The 20,867-nt window shown below is 37.4% G+C and overlaps 1 protein-coding gene across 3 annotated transcripts in view; it reads left to right on the forward strand.

Annotated features, from left to right (window-relative positions):
* LOC129495406 (zinc finger protein 407-like) overlaps positions 1-20,867 on the forward strand; it is a 448,575-nt gene that overhangs the window by 168,161 nt on the left and 259,547 nt on the right. For 2 of the 3 annotated variants that reach the window (XM_055302874.1, XM_055302875.1), the window contains exon 4: positions 4,316-4,394. In XM_055302874.1, coding sequence (XP_055158849.1) covers positions 4,316-4,394 — 79 coding nt within the window. Of the gene's footprint in view, positions 1-4,315; positions 4,395-20,867 lie in introns of those variants that run through there. The other variant, XM_055302876.1, reaches the window with a different exon arrangement.

Genomic DNA, 20,867 nt, shown 5'->3' on the forward strand with positions numbered 1-20,867 from the left:
TTATAAAATTTCTGTGAAGCACTGCTTTTCTGCCATTGCCACTCAGGGGCTTGCAACTCAGGAAACATACTCAGTATTCTCGAAGTTGCACAAGGCTTATTGGCAGCGCCGTCCTACCGTCCTACCTACCTTGGCTTGCCTCTCCACTTCCTTTCTGTCCCCATGCTCACTGTCTGCCCTTGCCCTTGAACTGCTGCTGGCAGGACACATGCTGCTTTGATCACCTGGGTGTGGAGTTAGTTCCCCAGCATTTTTCAGGATAGTGACCATCAGGGCCTGATTCCAGGCTAGTCTTTGCCAGCTGCCCCTGGTGTTTGTCAGTTTTTTGTTTTTTAAATTTTCTGCTTCTTCAGCAGTGACTGAACACTGTCAGTTATGTTACTGTTTGGCTCACCCAGCTTTTTCACTGGGTGAAGCCGGCATCGTGACAGGCAGTTTGAGAGCATGTGGTGTGAGTGTCGAGGGGACCATTGGGAGAACTGGGTAGGGGGCTCCGGATCCCACAGTAAGACAGTGAGTATACATACATATCCTCGCATCATAGTCCCGTATTCACGTCTTCTAGATTCTTAACTTACTGTGTTCTTGTGTTTGGCCATTTATTTTTCCCATGAACTCTATGGCCTATATTGACCTGATCACCAGAAATATGCAAGTAGCTGGATATTCTGTCCTACAGGCTGGTCTTTGAGGAATGTCTGCCCTTCTAGAGAGATAAAGGACACAGAAATAACAAGATAGCAAAAAGTCGAGAAACATACTACTGTTCTCCTCTTTGCTCGAGTTCTGGAGAAACACAGCCTGTGTGAACCTGCACAGAACACCCTGACTTGAGTGTGTGAGCTGGGGATGCTGATATGCTGTGGTCTTGGTTTCTGTTGCTTTTCATATCTCTCCCTGGGACTATGGTACTGTATCCTATTTACTTAAATAGACCAGTCAGATAATCTTTCATGACTCTCAAGTGGAAATAATTCTGCAGTGATAAAACCTAAAGGAATAAAGGAAGAGGTTCTGATCAATAGATTGTGTAGGAGAAATTAGTTTAAAATTGGAAGTTAAAATATGAAATGTTTGTATGGAAAGTAGAAATCTATAGTGAAGGTGTTAATGTTATTACTGTGCTGCTCTTTTGACACCAAAAACAATTTTAAGTGATGCTATTTTAGGCAATTCTTGGTACTTGGAAATCAATCATATTTAAAAAACATTATATATATATTTTTTATTATTTCAAGGTATTCCTTCAGATTGTCAGGCATTGGCAGATGGATCGCCTCAGAGCGTATGTTCTAGCCTGGATCTCGCTCTTGACCCCAAGACCAGTGGGTTGACCTCTTGTTGGATATATCTGGCAGAGCCCTCCCCACCCAGTCCTGCCCTGGTCCCTGCTCTGGGCCAAGCAGCAGGGAGTCAGACCGGTCTCTCCTGGTTCCCACACCAGCGCCACCGGCTTCCCTGCTCACTGGGGTCTGAGCCCAGGCTCAGTCCTGCCCTGTCCTCCCTACCCTTCCACTGCCTCTGGCTCCAAGATCAGGCCCCACTGACGGGCTCCCGGCTGCTGTCCTGGCCACCCTGCCTTGCTGCCCTGTCCCTTGCCCACTTCTTGCCCCCTTCTACCCAGACCACATCCCAGAGCTGTCCAGAGTACAAATGATTCTGGGCTGATGCTGCAGGTCTTCTTGCTTTTATTTTTTTTTTCCCTCCTACTGCTATCACACTATTTGAGATGCTGTGCGTTTTACTTTTTGTTCTGGTCTGTTTCCTGCACTTGTTTTTACATTTTCTGAGCAGGGACTCTGGTTTGGTCACTGTGCACTTCAGTGGTCCTGAAGCATTCTCCCTATCGGGTGTGTGACTTGGTGTGTGCCCATGTGACCAGTGTGTCCTTGCAGGGGTGTGGCAGGCTGGTTGCCACTGCATCCTGTCCGGAAGCTACACATTATAGGATGGAAGCTCCATGAAGGCACGACCTTAACTGACTTGCGTATTAGTGACACACGCAGTAAGCGACTAGTCCTCTTGCAGAAGCACAATGTGTGTATAAAGGCATAAATATTTTATCAGGAGCAAGGCATTTTGATTGTATAGCTTTTCAGCTTTGGGACTGTTTTATTTCTGGTGATGGGTAGATTATAAAATTTCCAAAGCAGTTACGATGTTAAAAATAATCAAGCAACACTGTGATGGTGGCAGTGAGAGGTAGACTGCATTCAGTAATCATAGTTTGCTGGCAATGTTATATTCAGATGTGTTGGTGAGATTATTTTAGTCAGACTTGACTTACATTTTTTAATTGAGGATGACATTGAGACTTTGATGCTAGTTGCGCTCATGTAGCCCAAATTTAAAGACTTCATACTTATTTGAAGTCTGATTTTGGATAAATGAACATTTTACATTTGACTATAATTGAGTTGTATTTTAGTATTATAAATTTTTCCTATAATAAAAAATTGTTATTCCTCTAAATATTTAGTATTCTAGACATTCAGCAGGTAATTTAAGAATTATATTAGGTGGAAGCTTTCCCTCTCTCTGTACTTTTTAGTTTGTTCCCCTGTGTGGTGTAATATTTTTGTTTTAATTCTTAAAACTTACACATTTTAATTAATAAAATTTTTTTCTTTTAGAAACTGCACTGTGGTTCTGAGCTCACATCTCTTAAATTATACTTGGCCGTGTAAATAAGCTGTGCTTTGCAACTTTGGGCTTTTAACCTTTGCTCTTTGCTATTAGCTCTATGTTTTTTTAATTATAGGAAAATAGAGGACTGTAGGGAAGTTATGACTTAAGCGGACTGTTGTTATTACTACATTCTTTTTTAAGGAAATGAAAAATGTTATTTATTTTGTCCGAATCAAGCAGGAACAAATATAGAATATCTTGTACTATTACTTTTGCTAAGCCTTTAATATCATCACAGTTTGATTCTTTACATGTAATCATTATTTTTCCATTTTAATGATTCATAGTGTGCTCAGTTATTTATAGTGTCAAGCATGTATTGTCCATAGTTATTACCTATATATAAAAAAGAATGAGTGCCATTTTGAGTGTATACAAATACATTATTTGAATAATGAAGTCACAGTCATTTAAAAAATACAAATATATTATTTTATCCTTGAAACCCTAATATTAAAGGAATAGTACCAAAATAGGTCAGACATGAAGCAAAAAGAAAAGAGAGGCATTCACATTTTTAGAAATTGTTTTAGTCTTAGCGTTTGACATGTCTCTTTTGTAAGGGCCACAGTACTTTACAACCTTACATTGCCCGTTTGTGCAAACATGTCCAGATGAATTCAGTGTTTAATGTTAAGAATCTTATAACATGCCAATTTGATTTGTAGCCCTTCATATCATAGAATGCTAATTAAAATCATATTTTTGCATATGTCATGCCTTTCATGTACATATGCAAATAGATTCTGTTGCCTTTCAGCTATTGGTAATTAACTTTATGAAGGACAGCTGTAATACATAATTAACAAAAATGTTTGCAAGCCCTTTTACACTGAAAGTTATAACATAATTTTTTTTTTTTTGCTTATCAAGAGAACCTTTTAGTTTGATGCTTCTGAATGAGATTTAAATTGTTTTAAATAATCACGATGTAATTAAATTGATGTTGTACTGTGTTCGGAAGGAGATTGGTATTCTATGGACTGGCTGCTGATTCTGGTCCATTTTATATTTATGTCCTCAGAATTGAATTAAGCTGATTTGTGTAGAAAATAAGATAGCTTGTCAGGTAATACTTTTTGTTTTAGTTACTGATATCTTTTTGACACTTAAGTACTTTTTTTTTTTTTTTTGCTTATGCCACAGTAAACATTTACATCATTTTTAAAGACCTCTTTTCAAATTATTGCCTTGTTATCAAGGAAGCTTCATGGAGGTTATTCATTTTCTCTTTTATAGTCCCTTAAATATTTAATAAAATGGTATTTTCTCAAACTTTCATTATTGAAGTTTGGGCTCAATTACAGGGCAGTACCAGTTAGGTCAAGGCTTTGCTTTGCTTTCTGATGATGGGGAAGTACAGTGACTGAGCTACAGTCACTGTTTCTGCCCGCTTGTGTACCTGAGTAAGAAAATGAGCCAGTTATTTCTTACAGTTATTTCTTCTGATTTTTAGGTATGACAGTACATTTGATCTATAGACAAGCTTCTTGTTTACCAGGAGTGCCACTGTAATGTGCATTTTCATTGTATATCCACATATAAATGCTGTTTTTAAATACTTTATGGACATATTTTTAGCAGAGTCATGTTTTAGTTCTATAATTATTCTTATTTCTTTCTTTAGGGTTGCTTTTGTAATGAAGAAGCACTTAAATACTCATCTACTAGGCAAACATGGAGTTGGCACCCCAAAAGAAAGGTAATTTTCACTCATTTAAAAAAATTTAATAAATACAATTATATTTGCATTTTAGGCCATGTTTAATGATGTGACTTCTAGAATGTTTATCAAATTAGTTCATCATATTTTGAGTTTTTGGTACTCCATTGTTGAATATTGTATTTCATACCATTCTTCCACAAAAATTTAATGTCCTTTTCATTCTAAAAATTCTGATCTAAAAATATTTGCAAAGATTTGAAGGACTTTGTGTGAAATTGTGAAATAATGTTGAAACAGTAGACAAGTTTATTTGGAGGGGATTGACCTCTGCACATGTGTTTGAATGAGCTAAAATAATGATGTAAAAGTAAACTTTGTTTCTTCCTGTATTTTTATTTTGAATTTTTAAAGCAGTTTTTTCTTTTTGTTTTTGCTTATGCCACAGTAAACATTTACATCATTTTTAAAGACCTCTTTTCAAATTATTGCCTTGTTATCAAGGAAGCTTCATGGAGGTTATTCATTTTCTCTTTTATAGTCCCTTAAATATTTAATAAAATGGTATTTTCTCAAACTTTCATTATTGAAGTTTGGGCTCAATTACAGGGCAGTACCAGTTAGGTCAAGGCTTTGCTTTGCTTTCTGATGATGGGGAAGTACAGTGACTGAGCTACAGTCACTGTTTCTGCCCGCTTGTGTACCTGAGTAAGAAAATGAGCCAGTTATTTCTTACAGTTATTTCTTCTGATTTTTAGGTATGACAGTACATTTGATCTATAGACAAGCTTCTTGTTTACCAGGAGTGCCACTGTAATGTGCATTTTCATTGTATATCCACATATAAATGCTGTTTTTAAATACTTTATGGACATATTTTTAGCAGAGTCATGTTTTAGTTCTATAATTATTCTTATTTCTTTCTTTAGGGTTGCTTTTGTAATGAAGAAGCACTTAAATACTCATCTACTAGGCAAACATGGAGTTGGCACCCCAAAAGAAAGGTAATTTTCACTCATTTAAAAAAATTTAATAAATACAATTATATTTGCATTTTAGGCCATGTTTAATGATGTGACTTCTAGAATGTTTATCAAATTAGTTCATCATATTTTGAGTTTTTGGTACTCCATTGTTGAATATTGTATTTCATACCATTCTTCCACAAAAATTTAATGTCCTTTTCATTCTAAAAATTCTGATCTAAAAATATTTGCAAAGATTTGAAGGACTTTGTGTGAAATTGTGAAATAATGTTGAAACAGTAGACAAGTTTATTTGGAGGGGATTGACCTCTGCACATGTGTTTGAATGAGCTAAAATAATGATGTAAAAGTAAACTTTGTTTCTTCCTGTATTTTTATTTTGAATTTTTAAAGCAGTATTTTCAAATTCTTACTGTAGAATTAAACATTGCTGATACTAAAAAAGAAATACATCTTGTGTCATCCCCAAAATAATACTATAGTTGCCATGTCATGAAAAATAACACCACAATTATTATGTCATCAACTGCCAGGCTTTCTTTTTTTCCTGCTACTGTATCATAATTAGCTTCATCACATACACTTAATTATATTAGGTGAGCAGAAATATAGCAATGTCAGCTATCAGATGAGTATAGCTACTTCTATAGAAGTATGGCCACTTCTAAAATTTTTGAATCTGCAAAATGTACAACTCAGAGCTAGTGAGAATTTCTCTTTCTTTCCTTCAAAGACATGGGATATTTACCCCCAGTCCTCTAAGATGGTATCGGAAACTCTTGTAGACACTCCTGGAAACTTTAGGTTTTTAGTACTTTTTAAAGATGTCAGTAAAGATGCAGTTTGTTCTACAAGTCTGCAGCTTAGGACTTCCAAGGACCTCTTCCTTATTTGCAAATGTTTAATTGCCTTTTTAAAAAATTTAAAATGCTCTTACCAATATTTTCTGTTTACAAGCAGTTTAACTTGACTCTTCTATTGAAGGCATATTATTTTCTTTAGCATTTTAGTTTGGATGTGACTATTTTGTCAAAATATTGAGTGCTATGTATGCCTGCTCCTTATCTTTTGATTTCTGGTACTTCTCTTTGCAGCATTATATTTAATTTGAGCCAAACTCTACGTATTGAACATATCCTGAATGCATTATTCTTAACATTCAACAAATTCTTTATTACTTAAATTATAATTTGGAACTTGTCAAAGTTTTGTTTCATTAGTGTATAAGGAAGAGGAAGCAAAAACATTTGTAATACTGTGTTTTTGTTGCTTTCACGTGCATTATCTCAATAATCACTCTGAATTATTATTAGCAGTGCATTATTATTCCAGGTTTTTAGATCTAAGGACTGAGATTCAGGAATATGTAGTAACTTACTCAGTGTTTTTAATTAATGGATGTTAGAATTATTATTTTTCTGACTCTAATCCCATTGTCCTTTCTTGTACTAATTATCTCACCTTGAGAATCTTTACATACAGGTACTTAGTATATTTTGTTCCCCAAATAAATTTTGAATGAAAACAGATCAGATGATTACTGAAAAGAAAATGCTTCCCTTACTGGGTAACTATTATATGTTTTGAACTCAAATGTTCAAAACATTTGAGTTTTGAAATTGTGTTTTAAAGCAAAATTCAGTTCAAAATTTTGCTTTTTATTTAGGAATTTAAAAAGGTAAAATAAGTTTTCATATCGTTTCATACAATGAAAAATTCATTACCCGATACATATTTTTATCCTTTAGGTACTTAAAAACAGTACACACCTCTTGTGTATTATGACAGGAGGGTGAAGAGCCCAGATGTACTGTTTGGTTTCCATTACCTTTTCTGTATACTCCAGGAACAGTTACTTCTTTCCGCTCATTTTGTCCCTTGACACCTAGAGGGAGGCTACACAGTGGCAAGAGAAAGATAGCATGTCTTCCTACCCTTTGAGAGGTGGTTAGCTTTTTCTCCAGCATTAATCTGGTTTTGACTTGAAAATCAGAAAAGGAACCTCAAGTGGGAAAACACACCATCTTCTGGGTCCTGACCCCTATGTAGTCCAGACTGTTGAGATCCTCTCAACTGGGCATCTTCCATTGAATTGTTATTTAAATGACCTCTGTGTTTCAGAAGCCTTCTCGTTTAGGACACTTGTTTCTAGGGCGCTCCCTCTCACTGCACAAAAATACTAAGTCAGAAGGCCCGGACCCCCACTGCAGTGTCCTTTCCCAGTAGACCTGCATAGTTGGGGAGAGTCATATTCAAGTAGCAAAGTCTAGCACTTTGTAGTAGCAAAGTCAGTGCCAAAGGGCTCCCATTCCACCTTTCTTCCTACCTCGGGGAGGGAATTGATGCCTTTTAATGATTTCAGGAAACAAAGAAACTCTTTATCAGCATTTTGAACCTTCATTTTGGGCATAACTGTTCTTTAAATTAAGTTAAACATTTTTTTCTTACCTATTTAAAACATTAATGCCTTGGCTATAATTTTGCAAGCTTGCTGTATTTTAATTTCTCCAGGACAAAATAATCAGCTTACTTTTTTATGTTTTAAATTTGATTCTTCCTTCTTATGCATTGCATATTATAGCAAATAATAATAGAAGTTAACCAAATAGGCTGTGACAATTAAATTAATAATGCATTTTGTTTGCAAGTATTTAGGCCTTGTGCTTTGACTGATATATGCAAAAATGATAATTTATTACAAATAAATTCATATATTTGCACTATAGTTTGATGAACCAGTAAATTTTGTCAGCATGACTGTCATTAGCACAGAAAGCTAGACAATTTCAAATATATATGTTTGACTTCATGGACACCTGAAGTGATGGCTTGTGTAAGAACATGTTTTTTTTGTCCCTAAATTTGCATAAAGTTACTTTAAGGTACTAAGTACATTACTGTATTTCTGAGGTCTTGTACACTTAAATATAAATAACTGAATATAGCCTCATTCGATTCACATTCCAAAATAATAAACTCCAATTAATTTGCAAGTTCATTCTAAACTATTTATTTTAAATAAGTAATTCTGTTTGTTATATAGTAAGCCAAAGTATCTTTATGACTGAGTTTGCTAATAGTAATCAAGAAAACGAGCCCATGCACAATTACCACCACTGAAACAGCCCTAATAAGTTTTTCTCATATGGAAGTCAGGTGCATATTATAATAGAAGGAGATGGCATTCCTAGTTCCCTGTGTAGAAGTCAGCTGGGCTTTGAGTGATTGTAAATAGCAGGAGGGGAAAAGGCTCACTGGGATTCTGGTGTTTGTGGTGTCCAGGGGCCAGCAAAGTTATCTGCCCTGACAGCGTCTCAGGGGGCTTTTACGCCCAAACCACTTTTTCCAATAGAGGATTTTAAATTGGATCCATGTGTCAGACAGAGAGTCTAAGAGCTAAATAATTTCATAACAAAGGAAATGTACCTGTTTTTTTCAAGTTGTTAATATCCAGATAAAAACCTTAGTATTTCTTTAGTGAAGCAATTTGGGAGGCATCTACTCAGGTTGTGAAACTCTGGATTATGGTCGACATGGGGAGTCTTTAGACTCCAGGGCGAGCCCAGGATTGATCAGTGCTTTTGTTCAGGTGAATGGGTTTTCCCTAGGCCTGTTTCAGATCCCTGAGCTCTTTTCATTTATGCTGGCTCTATCTCTTTTTACCAGACACTTGGAATTTGTGATTAGCTATCTTCCTTTTAATACTATGTTTGATCTTATTGATAAGATCAATCAAGATTGATAAGTAAAATCTTTCCCCTCACATTTTTATACATACCAGGTGTTACCTAGATCAACTGTGAAATAGAAGTACTGGCAGCTCTGATACTTGGTTCTGGTTTGCTGTAAGCCATTAGGACCAGACTACCAGATGTGATACCCTATAGGGCTTTGGGGTCTTTCTTGTCTCCTTTCCTTTCTTTTCTTTTTCAGAAATTTTTATATTTAAAAGTTAACACTTTATGAAAGTATCATTGTTACCTGCTTTTCAGTTTAGATGGAAACATAACTTTTTCTTAAAACATGAAAGTATCCCAAACCTAAACATTCCTAGAAAAAAGCATATAGATGTGCACATGCAGTTGTCTTTGAAACTTTGCTAACGGTAATTTGGGTTGATTAGAAACTTAAAATGCATTTATTTATTTAAAGATTTTGTTAATCAGAGAGAGAGGGTATAGCAGGGAAGAGGGACAGAGGGAGAGGGAGAAGCAGGCTCCCTGCTTGATCCCAGGACTTCGGGATCATGACATGAGCCTAAGGGAGATACTTCACCGACTGAGCCACCCAGGCACCCCAAAAACTTAAGTTACCTTTAAATGAGAGAACAATACAGTTTATAAAAATTCTGAATTACACTTATCTAGAGATTTTCAAATTTTTCCTATCAGAAGAGTATGAGATTAACTCCTGTTATTGTCACTTGATTGTCCTTTTGAAAGAACTGTGTTCCTTTGGCTAAATTGTCATAATTGCTTTCATTTTCTCTATTAAAGTATCATTATCAGGGTGATTAAGCCTCAGTGGATTAAGCCTCAGACTCTTATTTTCTGCTCTTGATCTCAGGGTCTTGAGTTCAAGCCCCACATTGGGCTCCATGCTGAGTGCTGGTTATGGAGTCTACTTAAAAAAAAAAAAAAGGATTGTCATCTTCTTCAGTGTTTATTCCTTATGAATGTCTGTAGGGTAAATACTGTTTTCTGTTCTACCACTGAAATGGATACCTTATTCTCATGGATGTACTGAGATATTTTACTCTGTGTTGTGTGACCATTGTGGTGATATCTGTGGAGTGTTCTTTGTAAAACTTGTTGGTCACTTTATTCCTTCTGGCCTTAGGCTCACTATCACCATTACTCGCCCACTGCATATTGGTCTTCCCCTGTCATTTATTCTCTTACCCAAATGGTTAGCAGTACTTTTTTTCTTTTCTATCTTTTTTTTTTTTTTAATGAGGGCCCACTTTAAGAAAAATAGAGTGTTTATAGGCTCTTTTCTGTTGTAAAAAAATATATTTATACCAGAAATAACTCTTGAGCCAAAATGGAGGAAAACTTATCTTTCTTACACCTCAGTATTGCATGAGCTCAGGACTCTGTTTCCTCTGTCTTTTCTCATTTCTCCATCTGCAGACAGTATCCAGGGTAGAATAGAATTAGTGTCTTGTGATCATTTACTACGGTTTTATTGTGAACAAGTAGGATTGAACAGACATATAGCCCTGCTAAGTTATCACTTCTATGTGGAAAGATAGATAGAAGTCCCATCAATTCATCTAAAACCAAGGTTATTTATTATTTTTAGAAAGTTTCCTTTTATACATTACAGATTTAAACTGACAAGTTATTAAGGTGCATACAGAGATAAGTATATATTTTTCACGAAAGATACCTTGTCAGTGTCTGGGAAATATTTCTCAATTAAATGGGTAATTTAAATGTTCTATGGTTGCTTCCTGACAAGTGTTTTCTTACTGAAATGGGTATTTTCTAACTGTGACTTGATGAATTTTCCTGGTGGAAGTTAACAGAGGTGTCAGTGGTCTAGAAGGTTGGGTTCTCAGATCCTCATTTGTTGGTTGAAGTTTCCAACTTACTCTTTGGCAAGGGATTTGGACCTAGTTAGGGTTAATTCTTGTGGCTCATCCCCAAGGGGATGGAAATCCCTCTTTCAGGCTCCTGCCTGCCTCTGGCTCCGCAGCTTCCGTGGAGCAGTGGCGGCCCTGCTCCTCCTTCAGCAGAGGGTTCATGAGCTGCAGGGAGCCTCTGGCCTCTGGCCATCTGTGCAGCGGTTGCCTGTGCTGTGCTGAGTGCATATTCCTTCCATTCCCTTCCTCTTGTGCTTCCACTTACCCTTCAGTTAGCACCCTCACAAGAGAGCCCCTTGCCTTCACTGCCTTGCTTTTGTTTTCTAAGGTGGAATGGACTTCTTAGTTTTTGTGGTAATGACTTACACTTAAGGATGTTTAAAGAAGTAACCTTATAAAATGCATGTCTTTATTATTAAGATAGTCCTCAGGTTGCTGCTCATGAAAATATGTCAGATCTTCCTGTGAGATTCAGGGGCCAGTTTCTCTCTGGTCTTAATTCCAGGAAAGGTTGTGCTTTTCTGAAACAACTTGTCATTTTGGTCTTAAGTACCAGCATATCCCCTATATAATTGAGTTTTCCTCTTTATGTTTACTGCTGGGAAGCTCATTGCCAGAATTGTAGTCCATCTCTAGACAGTGGAGTGGATTTCATGGTACACATTTTATTTACTATTATTGCTTCGGGTCTCATCATTTTTTCCCTTAGGGAAAATTCCCATTTTATGTAAGCAATAACCAACTCACATAAATCACTGCTCAGATAATTCAAGGGAAGTTTTGTAATGGGAATTTTGATAAAGTAGGGTCAGTATTTGTCTGTGAGCGCATATGCCTTCAGCTGTTAGGTTTTGGTGCAATGTATTTGGTAGCACGCAGTCCTATTATGAGGCTTTTTAAAAATTGTTTTTGCCCTCTGGTCTGAAAACTTAGTGTACTTCCTGTACTGGTTCAAATTATGCTTTTTATTTCTCAAGATTATTTGTTATTTTGAAGACTGCTTGCTCCTAAAGTTTTCTGGTCAGACATAGTTAATATGTATTCCACAAGGAAAGAAGTGAGGATTGTGTACCTATTATACCAAGATGTCCTCAGTCAGAAATAAGGACATCTTACCGCATTGTGGTTACGTCGATCGAATACCATACGCACTACTTTATTTTTTTTTTAATTTTTTTTAAATTTATTTATTTATGATAGTCAGAGAGAGAGAGAGAGAGAGAGAGAGAGAGAGAGAGAGGCAGAGACATAGGCAGAGGGAGAAGCAGGCTCCATGCACTGGGTGCCCGATATGGGATTCGATCCTGGGTCTCCAGGATCGCGCCCTGAGCCAAAGGCAGGTGCCAAACCGCTGCGCCACCCAGGGATCCCCATACACACTACTTTAAAGGAAATTCTCATGTTGGTAGCAGAGGAGTTTTGAGTGTTAATGGGGTATATATTTGCTGGGCATTTAAAAGACATGAGTATTATATGATCTTTGTTTTTAGAAGAGATTAGTTACTGTACAGTTGTCCATAATGTATATAAAGAAAGGGACAAGCTACACAGTGATGCAAAGAAAAGTTTTAAGAGAGGAAACAGTCCTCCATAAGGGTTATGATAAGGGGTGCTGATAAAGGTTATCTCATTTTTTCATTGAATTATTCTTGTAGTAAACATTTACTACTCTGGTTAATACTGTGTTTCCAAATTCAGATGGTATTGATGTTTAAATATGATGATACACCTTTGTTCTCATGCCCCTCAAATTTGGGGCTGATGGTCTGTGGGTCAGGATAGAGAGATTTAACACATATAAAGGTAAAAGAGATTTATACTGAGTATAAGGCTCTAATGGAAAGACAATTGGGTGCTATTTCAGAGAATATCTGGAGAGGTGCTATTTTAGGATGGATGGTTGGAAAGACCTTTTTACAGGTCTACATTTTAAGTGTAATTTGGAGTTAGAGCCTTCCCAGCAGAGCACAGTCAGAGGCCCTCTAGGAGGTGCGTGGGAGCCTGGCGTGTTCTGTTCCCATGTGCCTGGAGTGACCTTGGGCATAGGGTTAGGGGAGAGTGGTGTAAGGTGAAGAACTGAAGATCCGCAGCCTGTGCATGCTTTAGGAAATGGTCATCAACCTGGAATGTTTAAAGGGATTGTGGGAGGAGTTAGGATGAGTCTGGGAAACTGGGTTGGAATCAGGCTGAAAAAAATGTTGAATCCAGGGCCAGTTACCTTTCACTCTGTCCTTAAGAGGAAGACTGAGAAGTTAGAGCTCTTGGAATGATTCGTCCATCAGTGTGGAGTTCAGACCCCAGGGAGACACTGTGGGCAAGCGAGTTAGCATTGTCACAGCGACAGATACTGGTGAGCGCTGTTTCCCGTCCTTGGCTTGCTGCCTGGACCATTCCATCCTTCCAGTTCCAGTGTCCTTCTGAATCAGGCTGCAGAGCCATTCTGCAAATCAGCCTTTTAATCATCTGTTTTATTTTGTTAGACACATATTTTTCTCAAAAAGAAAAAACTCCAGAACCCATTTTATTCCTTTCTTGATGCTTTGGTTTTCCCTGCAGGTCCACCTCCCCCCAAACCCCCGTGCACTCAGAGTGCACCCCATCTCTCCTGCTCACCAGTCCAGATATTTTCTGTTTGCAGTCTCAGCCCAAGGCCTCTGTCCTTTGTGAGTCTCTATCTCATCCATTCCATCTCTAATGGATCTTGTTTTTCATCATATTCTTGTGGAACATGGATGAATAAAGGGTAGATATGTGTATGGTTAGAAATTCCTATATTCCCCCACACACACTTCCACCTCCCAAAATAGGAAATCCAGAAGACTGATAATACTGCATACATTATAATTATGTCATCTGGTACTAGTTCAGTGAGTTATTAGAATATAGTTGTATGGTTAGTACTGATAATCGTTATCACAATGATGTCTGCTGTATTCTTATTACCATCTAGACATAAATGGATTCTGTGGTGATAGTGAACTGTCTATACCTTTTTTGGCATGAATGTTTGAATTTCTTTAGCATACATTGCTGTTTAATGTGATAAATTCATTTGAAGAGTTTTTGTTTTGTTTTTGCTTTGCTTTAGTAATTCAGACAGATCTTGGATATAAGAATATCTTTTGTTTTAACCTTTTTAAGGTCAATGAATAAATGATTCCAAATAGGATCGATGAAATATGTTAAATGTTCAGAATATAGGTGTTTTCCCCTGGCAGGCATCTAGAATATTTTTGGCTATTCTCTTCTTTTATTTCACTTAAATTACTTTTAGAACACTGGGGCTTATACATCTGGACTCTGACTAAAATATGCCTTAAGCTCTTATCTTTAATTCCCAGTCAGTGCCAGAATTAAAAAGAACAAAGGCCTATATGTTCACTGCAGCCTTCAATTATGCTTAATTACCAACTTTTATACAGTTTCATTATACAGTACTGACTTTTTGTGAGAGGTTCTTTATATTCATGATGTCTTGGTAGTTGCTTATAAAAGTCCAAGATTAAAATTTTTCCTGAGGAATTTTCAGGAAACTTGTAACCTTTCTGCAATACTTTTTATAAAGTTGGATCAAAGCAAATTTCATCGACCATTTTAACAGATGATAAACAAGACGTTTATATCTCATTACACTACAGAGCTCTAATAGGAAAAATCAAGGGTTCACATAGGCTACTCTCTAAGCTCTCACCCCCCATTTCTTGGTCCTGGGGTCACTTGTACAATCAGCTGTGAGCTTAACACAAAGGACATTTTCACTGGTATTCTAGTTCTCCCACCCTTAGTGCTGACAGGAGAAAACAAGCAAACAGTGATGTGCCTTTTGAGACATGTTGGTCCCATAGTAATCCTAATGTTCTTCCAAAGCACTCTTTCATTTCAGCCAATCCTTTATTCCCTTTCAGAAGAATCATGATGTCATTTGATGCTTACTAAAATATTAGCATTTCCCCAGATTGAATCATGTAAATTAACACTTAGGTTGAAAACCATCAAATATTATTACTTTCATATGTGTCAACCTAATTTTATTTTGAGTTGTTTCTGGCATATGATCTCAATAGAGATCTGCTTTTCAGAGAAAGAATCCTTTCCATTGAGTTTTAATGTAATTCTAGTTCTTTCTTGTTTTATGAATGCTTTCCTAGGCCTACCATGGTGTAGTAAGTGTGATATAGGAGTTTGGTCAAGGTAGCATGAAAAACTCTCAGCATACTGTGTGTGGTGTTTCCACTCCTTGTCCTACTGGAAGACATGGCTCTGTGTCCTCTAGGTGGGTCAGCATGGTTGTCCTTTCAAACAAAGTCCATATTTTGTCTCCCTGTAAATCTTCCCCTACATTCTCATTCTCTATAATCACTTCTTCCCACTGAGCTCAGTGTACTACTTAATACATTCCTTTTAAAATAGGTGGTGTATACCCTATTCCCACACTAGATAATTTCTTGAGGGCATAGTTGGTGACTTCCTTTCTCTGTTTTTCAAAGGATAATTGACACTCAGTGACTATTGATGGGTTTAAATCTTCATTGAAATTTTTCTTTTTTAAGATGGACTTATTTTTTAAAGAAGATATTATTTATTTATTTGACAGAGAGAGAGAGAGAGGGAGAGAGAAAGAGAGCGAGAAGGAGCAGAGGGAGAGGGAGAAGCAGGCTGTCCACTGAGCAGGGAGCCTGATGTGAGGCTTGATCCCAGGACCCCAGGATCATGACCTATGCCAAAGGCAGATGCTTAACCTACTAAGCCACTTAGATGCCTCAAGATGGACTTTATCTTTGCTGATTTAATTTGATCTATGATCGAATCATAGACTACTATGATTTGTAGTCACACTATGAAACAGGTATTACAGACTGACAGAGTTTTATGCACTTATAGATGGTCTTGCCTCTTAGTGTACCAAGCTCAGGTGCATTCTTCTGAGTGTCTGTGGCTTTCCATCTCAGCTGTGATAGCGGAGGCTGACACCTGCTCTCAGTTCTCAGGGCTGAGGTGATGTGAGCATGGATTTATAGTTGTACAAGGGGAAAACATCATGGTCTATGTATGCATAGAATTCTGTCATTTAAAAAATGCTTGTTTTTAGGTAAAAACATATAAAGCAGTTCAGTTGCTGATGTCTGAATATCCAAAGCCCCTTTTCCATGCTAATCTGATCAAGTCAATGATTGTGGGAAACAGCAGATTCAGCAGAACATACTTATGAAAATTTTTATTTAAACCCCAATTTTTTGCATGTTAATTACTACTGATAATTTTCTATTCTCCCAGGATTCAAAATGTCTTTGTCTCATTTCATAGTTACCATTAAGTAATATGGATGTGCCATTTATTCTCAGCAAATAGGAAGTGACAGACTTATTGCTGGATATCATGCTTTTAAAAATTTATGGTTTGTTTTTTAAAAAAATATATTGTTTATATGATTACTGGATTTTGAAGATGAGGAAAAATTTTAACAAAATAACTAGCCCAATGTTTATTATTTATTAGTACTTGTAATAATAGCAGTTTTTGAATGTATTTTAAATCTTCAATGAATTTTTGAGTTTCCTCTTTTGCTTAAACAGAAAAAAACCACACATACATAGACTATAGCCTTTATAAAACCAAAGGAAAAAGCTGGGTGCTCCATCTGAACTTGGAAGAGAGTCCCAAAGACGCTCAATTATGAGGCACCTTCTCTGCATCTCAGAGAAACTATATCGGGTTCTCAAATCAGAATAAAGAAGGTCTCTTTCTATTGCAGAGCTCTTTTACCTGAACTGTAGGCCACTGACTTTTGCAATTTTAACATTCATAATATTTTGATGCCTGAGTGATCAGACATAATTTCAGTTCCTTTGGACATCCTCGGTTGGAACCGGACATGCTCTAAGGCCACTGAGTCAGAGCCCCAAACTCCGCTGTTGTGAGAGTCCAGCCCTGCAGTCTTGGCACAGCTTGGTTCTGGGGTGTCCTTCTGTCTCAGGTCTCTAGTGCCTCGTAGAAGAGCTTAAAACCAAAACAGTTTAATCAAGTGGATTCCACTGTTGGGAGTTGGTGATGAAAATAATAAAAGAATGAAAAAAAATCTGAGAAAGTAATCATTCACAGCTGGAAATATGAGGTTGGGACAAATTAAAATCTGGAATGTCGGCAGCCCTGGTGGCCCAGCGGTGCCTTCAACCCGAGGTGTGATCCTGGAGATCTGGGATCGAGTCCCACTTCAGGCTCCCTGCATGGAGCCTGCTTCTCCCTCTGCCTGTGTCTCTGCCTCTCTCTCTTTCTCTGTGTCTGTCATGAATAAATAAATAAATAAAATCTTAAAAAAACCCTCTGGAATGTAACATTCCAGGTCTAGCTTTGGTGGTGAATCCACAGATGTTCACTCTGTTGTTGAATAAATACAATAACATGGAGCCACTGGGGGCCGAGGATAACCAAAGAGGATTTTTGGCCCAGTTTTGTGCTCCGAGGTCTTTGTAGTAAGGCCATCACTTCCCATACCCAGATGCCCATATCATGTGATTTTTGTACAGCAAAGGTGACATTAAAGACATGTACTTAGTCCTCTGGCTAGTGAAGCAAGTGCTTTTACCGCATCCTGGAGAAGTGACTCTCTTACTGGTGGTGCCATAAATGGAAAACATCTGACTTTGGGACAAAAATGTCATTTGTTAGAAAATTATTAGTGTTTAAAAATTTATCTATAATATCAGTGAGGACTGTTAATTCATGTGGCTATTTAGTTCACTTTTATTATGAGAAGAGTTTGATTTGGAAATCTTAGGAAGTGTTCTCCTTTGCGTAGTGTGAGGTTGACATCGGAGGGACCCTCTGTCGACTGTGTCATGGAGAAGCGGTTTCATCAGGGCACAGAGGTTCCCAGGGAGGGGTCCTAAAGCCAGCTTACATCCCTTGTGGACGATCCCCTTTACAGACAGACACTGGGGTTTCTGGCAGCCATGCCTGACCTCACTTGTTAGGAGTCCTGGTGAGGCTCCAGGAGTGTCTGAGGATGAAGCCTGGGCAAGCTCTGTCCTGGGAGGCGGAGGTGTTTGACTCCAGGGATGGATGTTGTGAATTTCATTTGGAAATCGCTTCCTTGTGCAGGGCCCCACTGTACCTGGCTGTGCTCTGCATCACTGTTGCTCTTCTTGTAGATGCCTTCTGTGCTGATGTGGTGCTATGGCGCCACCCATAAGGTCAGAGTGCTCTGCTGAGCTGTGCTGGCCTAGCCTCAGTGTGTTGCCCAGTATGTTGTGCCCCTGTCCTCGCTTGTCTCCTGGTGGACGCCGTCCTCCCTCGTGGTTTTGATTGTGGGGACTTGGGTCCATGTTACTACAGTAATAGCGTCTGAATTGGAGGGTAGAGTTCATTTGTATTCCTTACTGGAAGAATTTATAGCTTTATTAATGAATTTAGACTGTGTTTATAGAATCACTAAGATTCTAAAGGGGTCACTTAATTTTTTAAAAATAATCTACCAGCTTTTATGAAGGACTTTTCCAAAGGTTTCAGTTCATATGACTTGCAAATGTCAGTGGCTTGCTATATTTAATTTGTCCTAACACAAGGTAGCTTATTGCAGAATTAGCTTATTGCGGAATAATAAGAATTTTGGATTTTAAAGGGAACCTCTACATTTCACAGATGTGAAAATAGTTTCAGAGAGAATTGACATAGACTACCTAGTTATTCAAAATCTTTACAATTCAATAGAGGTCTGTGTCCACAAATTGTAAATTTCATTGCATCCTTCTTTGGTGAAAAAGAGTTATGATTCCATAGTTCTTTGGTAAAGCTGTGCTCTTTCATGGCTGATCTTTTGATAGTATTGCATATAATGCTTAACAGCTTCTCAGCACTTTTATCTTAGTAACTGCTGGCAAATTAGGTACAAGTTAGTGTATTTATGAAACGCAATCCTCCCCCCGTTTAAGGTGCTTATTCATGAAATAGAATATATAAAAAGTGGAAAAGTCTGAGTGTATTGTTTAAATGAACAAGATATGTTTGTTTTTAGTCTGAAGCATATTGCTGTAAAACTTTTATAGTGATGCTATTTACAGAAATTATAGGCTTACTTTGTTTCTTTCAATGATGGCATCATTATTGTTAGCATTTGTTGGGATATAAAATATAAAGCATGATTTTTCTTGAGAACATTACATAATGAAAGGTATATCAACTGAACAAAGATGCAGTTTTCTTCTCTGAGCAGGAGGGAAGATGTGCAGACTGGGGCTGATGGCAACATCAGCCTACACATCTAACACACCTAGTTGGCATAGTCGATTGGTCATATCATTATGAATGTTTCCTTGTTCTTCTGTACAGACTTTACAAAGTGAAATTCCATTTAGCCATTACATATAAATCAATACATCGGAAACCTTTTTATGGAAGTTTCTGCTCATCTGCTGATATCACAGCACTGAAGAAAAATCTTCCTCTGAGAATTACTTCAGTATTATGAATTTCATTGTAGTTAAAGTATTTGTGGTACTCAATATTTTAGGAGTTCTTTCTAAATTAATTCAATAGCCAGTTTTGCCACAGATTTTGCTCTTATTTTTTATCCTTTGAGGTATAATTGGTATGTATTACATAAGTTTAAGGTGTACAGCCTTATAATTTGACATCTGTATATACTACAGAGTGATCACCACTGTAAGTCGGGTTACCAGCTGTTACTGTTACAGTGACCCCCTTCACCCATTTCACCCATACCCCATGCCTCTTCTCTCTGGTGACCACATCTGTTCTCTGCATCTTTGAGTTTGTTTTTATTTTGTTTGTTTTGTTTTATAGATTCCACAGATGAGTGAAATCATGTGGTATTTATCTTCTTCTGTCTCACTTATTGCAAATTTATCTTCTTCTGTCTCACTTATTGCACCTTCAAAGTCCATTCTCCTCATAACAATTTACTCCTTGTCACAAAGACTTGACTCTTTTTTATGGCTGAGTAGTATTCTGCGCATGTGTATATATCACATCTTTGTCCATTCATCCATCCATGAACACTTAGGTTGCTTTTGTATCTTGGCCAGTGTAAATAATACTGTTGTAACTTAGGGGTGCATGTATCTTTTTGAATTAGTGTTTTTATATCCTTTGGTTAAATACTCAGGAGTGGAATAGCTGGATCAGATGATAGGTTCTAAGACCAGAAGCCACAAAATGCCTAGAAAACAGGGTAGTAAGTTTCTGGACATTGGTCTTAGCAACATTTTTTTTTTTTTTTGGATGGGACTCCAAAGGCAAGGGATACAAAAGCAAAAATAAACAAATGGGACTATATCACGTAAAATGTTTCTGCACAGTGAAGGAAACCATCAACAAAATGAAAAGACAGGGTACCTGACTGCCTCAGTTGGTTAAGCATCTGCCTTAGGCTCAGATCATGATCCCAGGGTCCTCTAATTGAGCCTCACATTGGGCTCCCTGCTCAGTGGGGAGTCTGTTTCTCCCTCTCCTGCTCCTGCTTGTACTCTCTCTCTCTGTAAAGTAAATAAAATCTTAAAAAAAAAGGAAAGACAACCTACTAAATGGGAGAAATTATTTGCAAATTATATGTCTAATAAGTGGTTAATATACAAAATATATAAAGAACTCATACAACTCAACAACAAGTATCTTGACTGAAATATGGACAGAAGACCTGAAAAGATTTTTTTCCAAAGAAGACATGCAGATGGCCAACAGATACTTGAAAAGATCCTCAACATCACATCAGGGCAATACAAACTAAAACCATAATGAGCTATGACCTCACACCTGATAGAATGGGTGTTATCAGAAAGAGAAGAAATAAGTGTTGGTGAGGATACAGAGGAAGAGAAACCCTCTCTGCACTGTTGACAGGAATCAAACTGGTGCAGCCTCTGTGGAGAAAAGTATGGAAATTCTGCAAAAAAGATAAAGTAGAACTTGTCCATGTCTTGCTAATTAC

Source organism: Nyctereutes procyonoides, unplaced genomic scaffold (genome assembly GCF_905146905.1).
Source record: "Nyctereutes procyonoides isolate TBG_1078 unplaced genomic scaffold, NYPRO_anot_genome, whole genome shotgun sequence".
In the NCBI taxonomy this organism is placed as follows: domain Eukaryota; kingdom Metazoa; phylum Chordata; class Mammalia; order Carnivora; family Canidae; genus Nyctereutes; species Nyctereutes procyonoides.